Source organism: Cervus elaphus, chromosome 5, assembly GCF_910594005.1.
Source record: "Cervus elaphus chromosome 5, mCerEla1.1, whole genome shotgun sequence".
Classification (NCBI taxonomy): Eukaryota; Metazoa; Chordata; class Mammalia; order Artiodactyla; family Cervidae; genus Cervus; species Cervus elaphus.
The window spans coordinates 92991808-93001345 of record NC_057819.1 but is presented as its reverse complement, the minus strand read 5'-3'; the positions used below and the strand labels follow the sequence as shown (position 1 = coordinate 93001345).

Sequence of the window (9538 nt, the reverse complement as noted above, 5' to 3'; positions counted from 1 at the left end):
TGGGGAAACTGAAGAGAGGAGCACTGGATCCAGAGTCACATAGCTGGAACAGTGGAATCGGGGCTGTCACCTGAGGCCTGTTATCTCTAAACCTGGACGTCCTCAATGGCCTCCAGCTGCTTTCGAGAGTATTTGATGAGTTTTCAGATGTTCAACAACAGGATTCACCTGTGGTCATCAGTGAGCCCCTGGGGGCAGAGCATGAGTTGGAAATTAACTTGTTTAAAGGCTTCCCTGGTGGTTCTGCAGTAAAGAATCTGGCTGCAATGCAGGAGACTGGGGTTTGATCCCTGGATCGGGAAGATCTCCTGGAGAAGGAAATGGCAACCCACTCCAGTGTTCTTGCCTGGAGAATTCCATGGACAGAGGAGCCTGGAGGGCTACAGTCCATGGGGTCAAAAAGAGTCAGACACAACTTAACAACTAAACAACAGCAAAGCCCCTGTGGGCCAGGACTAGAACTATGCTGAGTGCTTGACCGCAGCTCATCACTTGGCTTTCACGACTCTGCAAACTGGGGACTGCTATCATTCCCTTTTACAAAACAGAATGGGGATTGTCCAAGAAAATGACTTGCCTGAGAGAGTCACAGCTTTGTCTGTCTGCCTCCTCAGGTCAAAATCTCTCCCCTCCCCCACATGACATCAGTCATTCGACATGAATGTTTATTTAGTCACTGCTTTGTGGTAGAGGGGCTTCCTTAGTGGCTCAGACAGTAGAGAATCCACCTGCAATGCAGGAGACCCGGGTTCAATCCCTGGGTTGGGAAGATCCATGGAGAAGGGAATGGCAACCCACTCCAGTAATCTTGCCTGGAGAATCCCAGGGACAGAGGAGCCTGGCGAGCTACAGACTGCCCATGGGGTCCTCTGTCCATGGGGTCAAAAACAGTCAGACATGACTGAGTGACTAACACTTTCACTTTCATTGTGGTAGAGAAACAGTGAATAAAGCAGGCCCTTGTGGAAATTTGCTTAATGTGAATAACCACACAAATAGGTGAGCCTGCAACAGGGGAATTTAGCCAGGGAAGACTTCCCTGCAGAGATGACACTTCAAGATCTAAACAGAGAACAGGAGTGAATGAGACAAGAAAGGAGGGAAGAGCATGTGCCAAGGTTCTGTGACAGGGGGTAAAATATCTCCAAGAAACCAAAGCAGGTTGAGTCTCTCCCTCTCATTCCCCATCTTGGCCTCATCTGCCCCCCACAGAGGGGTGTAACTGCCTCCCAGCACACACACCAGATGGTCTAGGAGGGAGGAAGGAGAGGAAGCAGAGGGGCCCACGTGTTCCCCAGCATGGGAGTCCAAGTCACAGAGGCCCCGCTTGGAGAAGCTGCTACCCCAAGAGTCTCAGCTTCCCCAGAGGCAGAGAACCAGTACCGCCAGGCTGTCACCCTAGGGGGCCTGAGCTTTGAAGAACAGGCCCCTACCCATTCCTAGGCTGGCTCCCACGTGAGCTTGGGATTCAGTTGCCCTCATGTCTTCTAGCAGAGGACCCCTCCACTTACAGGACCTTGCCACGGCAGAGGTTGGCAAGGGTTCTGGCCTCAGGCTCAGCAGAAACCTAGAAGGGGCCTGGGGACTGGAATTTAGGTCAGAGCTTGCCCCAAGATCCAGCTGTCAGGACCCTCCCTGCCTTACAGAGATTCAAACTAACACTCATGCTTAGTCACTTCAGTCGTGTTCAACTCTTTGTGATCCCATGGACTGTAGCCTGCCAGGCTCCTCTGTCCTTGAAATTCTCCAGGCAAGAATATAGGAGTGGGTTGCCATTCCCTTCTCCAGGGGAACTTCCCAACCCAGGGATGGAACCCTTGTCTCTTAAGTCTTCTGCATTGGCAGGAGTATTCTTTACATTCCTAACACCAGAACCCACCACCACTACTTTCCCAGGGCTCTGATCAGTAATTAAGCCCTGAAGTATGGCTGGGGTGAGGTTGTTTTTTTTTCTCCTCCCAGCAGATGGGTGACCAGTTTCATGGGGATGAGAGTGGAGGGTGGCTCCTAGGCTTAACAAGTTCCATAAAAGAATATGTGACAAAGGGCCTAATAGGAAGAAGGGCCAGTGATCCTCAGTCCAAGGAGACTAGAAAGGAAAGGGTTAAGAGATAGAGCCTTCCAGAGCCCGGGAAAAGTACCCCACCCAAGGGGAGGGGCCAGCCGGTGCATTAAAAAGGGAGCAACTTGTGTGAAGAGGCAGGGACAGGGCCTCCCTACTTCTAAAGGCCTCCTTGGTCTGCAGTTTCAGCTCCAGGTAAGTGTTCCTCCTCTGGCTTTGTTTGCTTGTGGGTCTGATCAGAGGGAATCTTCAGCTTCCTTGTGATCTCTGGCTTGTTTCACACCAGCGCTGGGTCCCTAAGGAGTTCTCAACAGACCCTAGCTCTGAAAGGCTCTTTGGATCAGTCCCCTTCAGGGTATCCTTGACCACAGAGTCAATACGTCTCCCAGGGAGTGGGGAGCTCTGTGTCCAGCCTGGCCCTGTCCTGCTCCGCCCCCAGTGCCTGGCTCTCTCTGCCCCCGTGTTCTCTGAGCCATGCTCCCTGCGCCTCCCGCAGGGCCCTGACTGGGATATCATCATATACTGTAAGTTTGCGATGAGACACTACAGTATAGATGATGTACTAGTCCGGGTGCTCCCAGCTCTGGAGCCAGCGGAGGAGGCCAGGGGTTGCTGTAAGCCCACCACGCTCACTGCTCAGCCTATCACAGCCTGCCGACCGCCAGGGCACTTGGGGATGGCGAGGAAACCGTTACCATTACTGAGTTTAGTAATGGTAACGGTTCTCTTGCTGCACCCAGAAAACGTGCCAAGAAGATTGCTCGGATCCCTGGAGCAGACTACCAAAGGGAGGGAGGCTCCAGCTCAGACCACGGGGTGGGGGTGAGGGAATGGGTGAGTTTTCTCTTTCCTGTTCTAAAGAAATAAAGATGAGAACCAGAATGTTTGTCTTTGAACTTTATTCACAGTTGAGACTGGAGATGGGGTGGGGTGGCAGGGATCAAGGACTTGAGGAGTAGATGGGCAGCACTATCTCACTCAGGACACATGGGTCCTTACACAGCTCGAGGTGGACGAACTGAGCGGAGAGAGGAAAGTTCCCCTCTTTGCCAACAACTGGCAACACAGAGACTCTGGGCCCAAAGCCAGTGGGAAGCAGTGCTCTGCACCAAAGGGCCAGCTTCTAAGACCCAAGTAGCTATAGCCCCAGGCAGAGGAACCACCTGGGAACCCAGCTAAGGCAGGTTCCTTCCTCCAGCAGGAAGGCATGACTCGGCAGATGTGGTGCAGACTTGGCCAGGCCAGCCAGCAGTTGGTCAGCCTGTCGGTGTCCATGCCTAGCCCCATGCCCTGCAGGCAGTTCTGGTCAGTGGCTCCCGCCAGCAGCTTGGGCGGGGACGCCTTGGAAAAGACAGCGGAGGGTGGTCACTTGATGAGTTTCACAGACAGCCGGAGCTGAACTTCACACAGGAAAATGTTCATGAGGTCACGGCCCACCTCCTGTGCGATCTGAGCGATCAGGTACCCCTTTGGACCAATCAGGATCTTCTGAGGGTGGGGTAAAAGAGAGGGCCGTGAGCTGGCTATCAGGCAGTCGGGAAGAACCCCTGCCTAACAGTCCTGGTCCCTCCTCCAAGCCCAGCCCTGCTCACCATGTGAGATTCTTTGGGCACCAGAAGCTTCTGCTCGATCACCAGCTCCCCGCTTGGCCCTTCATCCCAGACCTCTGTTTTCTGCACATGGAGACATTGTGACTGGTCAGCAGGTCCCCTAGCCCTGCTCTTGGGGACCTAGCTGTCCTGCTCCAGGTGGAGCCCCTGGACCCCTCCCGGTGCCCACACCTGCTGTATGTTGTAGGGCACCTCCTTGGGCAGGTACTCCAGGAGCTTCTCTCGGATCATGTTGGCACAGATCTCCTCAGGTGTCTGGCTGGTGAGGACCTCACTGTGGAACTCCCAGGGCCCTGGCTGGGCCTGTGCCAGGAGGTATTGCTATGGGCAGAGAGGGAAGATGTCAGCATATCAGTCCCAAGTGGGACTTCCCTCTCACTCTTACTTCCAGGAGGAACTCTGAGGCTTGTCTTCACCTGGTGGACACCAAGGGCCAGGCTAACTGACCTTCAGTGTTTTTACATCCTCCTGGCTTAGGGCTGACAACATGAAGATTTCCTGGAAGTGGGGCCAGCCCATCCGCTGAGGGTCTCTCGCAGGCTGCAGGTCTGGGCCCTGAGCTGCTGGGCTAGGGCAATGGGTGCCCGGCTGTGAGCGCAAGGCCTGCCTCGTTTTGAGCTTCTTGCCGTTGACTACACCTTCAGTGAGGGCGGCTGTGAGCTCTAGGAGAACGGACTTCTGCTTCAGGCAATCAACCTAAGGGTGGGCGATGGGCAGAAGACTGTAGTCAGTGAGATGGGGGCCTTGAAGCAGACCCCTTCCTCAGGTAGGTGGGGCTCACCTTGTTCATGACAAGGATGCTGGGGACGTGGGAAAACTGGGTCAAGCACCGGAGCAGCTGGGGACTGAGCTGGTTCCGAGTCCACTTGTCTGAGACATCCACAAGTACCACAACTGGAAGTCGGCAGTGTATGGAGGAGGACAAGGTTATGATCACCCTTTCCCCCACCCCCCCAAAAAAACTTCCAGGGTATGGGATCTGGCCAACCCCCAACCCCCCAAGCTACCAGGAATGACAGGCCATGATCATGTAAACTGGGTCTCAGATTCCTAGCCTGAGCCTAACCCAGGTCAGCCGATTCCATGCTCTTCCACGGATCTTCCAACAAAGAGAGCTCCAGATGGTGTCTAAGGGACAGACACACATAGGTCAGCAAGGGTCTGGTGAGTGATGCATTCCTGAGGAGGGGTGGGGTGTGACAAGGGGGTTTCCCAGCCCCTAGGATGGAATCTCCCCAATCTCTCTTCAACACCTTTCCCCCCAATGACTCCCTGTTCCCCCAGCTGTTACCTTTTCTGTTTAGCAGGGCTGATGAGGCCAGGTGTGTCAAGTAGAATCTAAAATCAGGAAAGAGATGCCCAGGTCCCCAACCCCAGGAGGAAAGATTATGACTGGGGAGTGAAAAGCCATCCACCCTTGATGTCAGGAGCCTGCCCCCACTTCTTGGCTGAGCTGACTTTAGATTTTTATCCTCCAGCTGTTTTACTATTGTCAATACGCAGGATCCAGGAGGAGAAGGACAACTGTGAATATATGGAATATTAGGAAGCAGTAAAGAGGCAATGAGACCTCTGTGACTAGATACCAGAGGGGTAAGGCAAGAGAGAGAACTGCTCCAGGTCTAAAGGAAGAAGCGCCCCCTTCCCTAAGAAAAGTGAATCTAAAAATCATTTTTGAAGGGTGCAATCGTTAAGGGAGACTGTCTTGGCTTCACCCTCTGTCCTGTTTGCTGGACATTCATTGCAAGTACCCACCACCTGGGTCTCTTTCTCTGTGATGACCCCCAGAGCTTGACTGCGAGTGGTGTGCACTTTCCTAGAGACAGGGAACACCTGCCAGGAAGAAAGAAATCCCAAGTGAGGTCCTGGATCCCTCTGGAACAATCCACGAAGGCACAGTAAGACGTGAGAAATGAAAAGGGGAGGGGGAAGGGTCAAGGATGCAGCGTACTTTTCGGCCCAGCAGCTGGTTGGAGAGTGTAGACTTCCCTGCATTTGGGGCACCCAGGAGGACCACTCGTAGGACTCGGGGGTTCTCAGGCATGTCGGGGCGATGGACCAAGAGGAGATCTTGCTCATCTGCATGAGGGGACAGGAGGGGAGTGAGAAACAGTGCAATCTGGATCCCCCACCAGGTACACAGCCCTACCTGTCCACAAAAAGAGTATGGATAAGAGATTAGTGCGCCAGGTTGAAGTCGAGACCTGGCTTTGAGATTTTGTTTGCGTATTAGTTTGTTTATATGCCTTTATCAAATTTTCTCGTTTTGTCACATGTAAAACAGAAATGCTAAAAATGGTACTTAATTACTGTCTTTTGACAACTGACAGTTGTGTAAAACATCTCAGCACAACACCTGGCACTCAATAACCTTGTGCAATCATATTGTGTAGTTGTGCCCAGTAAATGTATGCACATGTGTGAAAATATCACCATACCAGATAAAGCCAGAAATCCCCTCAGCTGTCTCACCCTACTAAGGGTACTATGAAAGGTCTGCAAGCTTTCTCAGTCTTTCGGTATTCGCTCCTATGACTCTGCATCGCAATGACCAGTTTCTGTGTTCAGCCTCTAGTCTATGCTACTTTAAGAATAGAGAGTGCTATTTATAGTTGACCCTTAAACAACATGGGTTTGAACTGGGCTGGTCCACTTACACACAGGATTCCGCGCCCCCCCCCCCCCATTAAATGTTGGTTTCTGCACTTGGTTGAATCCTTGGATCTGGAATTGTGGGTATGTACGGAACTGCATATATGGAGGGCCAATAATACATTATACAAGGACTTTCGATTGCGCGGGTTCAGCGTCTTTAATATCTCTGTCCCCAGTTGTTCAAGGACCAACTGTAACTCCGTGTCTTGATAAGTAGATGGGACACTTTGGGGTCGAGTTTGCACCCCATGTTGGGAGAGACAGCCACAACTCTGCCATGCCTGTGGCTCTTCAATTTGTGGCGTCTTTGTGGGCGTCGTTGGTTGGGACTAGATCGGTTCCTTCTAGCTCGAAAACTCTTAGAACCTAGTATCTCCTCCCTGTGAGATCCTTCACTGCTCGCCTCTATCTCTCGGGTCCTCAAGATCGTTTTCTACAATACAGAGCCAAAGATGATAGCCCCAGAGGCTGAGGGGTCTTCCTAACACAGGACTTGCTGTGCTAAAGCCGTGACAGTCGCGGACAAACCTATCTGCGTTTTTTACCTCTGTGCACCGACACAGCGGGGACGCGAAAAGGCGAGTTGTCTGGCTGAGAGAGTCCGAGGAAGCAATCCAGGGCTGAGTTCTGGCCATTAGGGCGTGAAGCCGAAGCCAGGCGGGGGCCAGAGAAGGCCGGGCCCGCTACACAGGAAACGCACCTCCGCTGACAGCCCAAGAGAGAGGGGAGCCGGATAATCCATTCCCTTGCGGCATCAGGACCTGGCTGCCAGAGCCCCGACACGGTTCGTAGGAGCACAGCCCCGCGCCAGCTGGAGGCAGCCATGGCAGACGCAAGGCACTCTGGGAACTGCTGGGAACGCACCTACGATTGGACAGAGCGGCGGAGAGGAGAGCGAGCGGGAGAGAGCTAGATCGGCCCAAACAGAGCGGAGGACTATGGGACGTTGGAGGTGGGCTGGGGTTGGATCCTCTCTGGAGACGGCCCGAGACTAAGAAAACAGGGGAAAGTGTATTCAGAGTTTGTGTGAGCATCACAATCGTTTTGGACTCCGATACTCACCGTGTTTTATTCTTCTCCTGCCAAAGTTTTGTAAAAGGCCTTTCTAGCCCTGCCTCATGAAAGACTACATTTCCCACAAGGCCGAGCGGCAAAATCTTTCTCTTAGCGTCCGACTTCTGTCAGCCGGAGAACCTCTAGCATCGTAGGAGGGATGATCCGGGGGCGTGGGACCTTGTACCGCTCCCGCTGAGGTCCTTTTTAGTCCTCTCCAGCCAGAGGCTTTCAGGACCCCCGCCTAGTGGCCCTCAGGTTTGGCCTAGTGTCAATCCTCCGGCAATCTGTGCCTTAGCTTTATGGGAGCCTCCTGTAAGGAGTGGTCCGTGAGTCTGTGGTCCCGATGAGCAGCAAACCCGGATTTCCCTCCTATAAACCTCGGCTACTACCTCCTCTCTGAGGCCATTCCTTTCTGGAGAAAAACCAGAGGGTCTGCAAAGGGAGAAGAAGCTGCTTAGTCACCTAGGATCTCCGGGATTGTCTTAGCGGCCCGAGGAACCTGATATACCTTGGCTAATTTGAGGCCCTAAGCCCACTCTTCATCCTTTGACGCCTCAGTTAGACTTTTGGAATTGAGAGAGAAATGTCGCGAGGATTGGAGGTGCTGAGGATAAAACAAGGAGCAAAACGGACAAAAATCTCCAGCACGGGACTTGTATCCTGGGGGCTTTGTGTGTGTGCGAGAGAGAGAGAAAGAGATATAGAGAGATACCCGACCTGTGACCTGACAGAGCCAGTTTCAGTGGGATGGTTTGTGTGAAAGGCTAAACCGAGTGGATTTAAGAAAGAGTGAGGGGAGAGGAATTGAGGGTAGACAGACCTTCCCAGGTGGTGCTAATAGTAAAGAACTTGCCTGCCAATGCAGAAGATATAGAAGACTTGGGTTCAATCCCTGGATCAGGAAGATCCCCAGCAGAGGGCATGGTGACCTACCCCATGATTCTTGCCTAGAGAATCCCATGAACAGAGGAGCCTGGCAGGCTACAGTCCATGGAGTCGCAAAGAGTCAGACACAACTGAAGTGATTTAGCACAGGGGAAGCTTCCCAGAGGAGCAGAGCAAGAGAGAGGGGTAACAGAAGAGAGGGAAAGAGGAGTGGAGTTAACTTTTTAAGATGGGAGGTTTTTGTTTGCTTATGGTAGCGACCTAGTAAAGAGGAAGAAATTGATGATATAGGACAGAGAGGGGAGAATTGTTGGAGGATAGTAAGAACCAACTGGCCAGACTGCTGTTGTGGGAATGAAGGCTGAGTGTTCGATAAGCTCTAAGTGACACAGGCTGACAGAGCCTCGGGCAGCCAAATGCACTGATGATTTGCAAATGGTGTCGGGCTCCAGCTTTCAGGCTGCCTTTTCTGTTTGTAGAAGAAATGGACTTTTTGGAACATGATATTCTGGATGTTCTTTGGGCATATGGGTGTCCAAAAAACAAGATGCTACTAAATACGAGACAGCCAACAATCAGAAAAATAGAAATAGTCTTTCATGAACAGTTAGGTGAAATACCATTTCAACTGCAATTAAAATGAAGGAGAATTTCAGGTTAAACAGTAGTTGAAGAACTTAGCTACGTAAATGTAAAATCACCCAAGGAACACATACTAAGTACCACAGTGATGGCAACAGATAACACTGGAAAAATCTCAGGAATAACATAAAAAGTTAGGGGAAATGAGTTAAAAAAAAAAAAAACCCACATTTCCTGACCCTCCAAGTCCTTTTCTAATAGGTGTCATTTTATCCTTCTCACTAAAATAGTGCAGTGAAGATGGTGGAGAGAAGCAGATGGATTCCAGAGATCTAAGGAGATAGAATTTGAAGGAGATGGAGCTTAAAATCTTCTAAGGGATTCCAGTTACAGCCAGATAAGTCCAAATCCTTGCATGCATCTAGCTCTGCTTACTTCTACTCCCAAGGCGTCAGGCAAACTAACTTTCTTTCCATCTGTTGATACTACCGAGCTCATTTTTGCCTCAGGGCCTTTATACCTGCTGATCCTGCCTCCTATGTTTTAGATTTGGCTTCTGCTCCCCATTCAGGTCTCAGCTAAAATGTCACTTTCTCAGACAGGCTTTTCTTCACAGCATTTACCACTCCTGCAATGATTCTGTGGCCATGTCTGGAATGCTATAAGAGACTGCTCAGGGCTCTTCAGG

At 51.6% G+C, this 9538-nt stretch overlaps 1 protein-coding gene across 3 annotated transcripts; it reads right to left on the bottom strand.

The window, feature by feature from the left end:
• Positions 1-2944: 2944 nt before the first annotated feature.
• ERAL1 (Era like 12S mitochondrial rRNA chaperone 1) lies at positions 2945-7171 on the bottom strand. Of its 3 annotated transcripts, none has more exons than XM_043903220.1 (10): positions 6873-7171; positions 5624-5751; positions 5428-5505; positions 4964-5010; positions 4739-4800; positions 4454-4566; positions 4120-4368; positions 3844-3993; positions 3655-3735; positions 2945-3550 (listed from the first exon to the last, which is right to left on the bottom strand). In XM_043903220.1, exons 1-10 carry the CDS (start codon positions 7150-7152, stop codon positions 3428-3430), a joined length of 1311 nt encoding a protein of 436 aa, XP_043759155.1. In that variant the 5' UTR covers positions 7153-7171; the 3' UTR covers positions 2945-3427. The 3 variants fall into 3 exon arrangements, with proteins under 3 accessions (XP_043759155.1, XP_043759156.1, XP_043759157.1); XM_043903221.1 differs by having other exon boundaries at positions 2945-3547; XM_043903222.1 differs by lacking the exon at positions 5428-5505.
• Between the last annotated feature and the right edge of the window lie 2367 nt (positions 7172-9538).

Coding starts and splice junctions, on each gene's coding strand:
- ERAL1 (XM_043903220.1), bottom strand. CDS start 7,152: ATGGCTGCCTCCAGCTGGCGCGGGGCTGTGCTCCTACGAACCGTGTCG. Junction 3,736..3,843: donor TGCCCTACAACATACAGCAG/GTGTGGGCACCG, acceptor CTCCATGTGCAG/AAAACAGAGGTCTGGGATGA. Junction 3,551..3,654: donor TGCCCAAAGAATCTCACATG/GTGAGCAGGGCT, acceptor CCCCACCCTCAG/AAGATCCTGATTGGTCCAAA.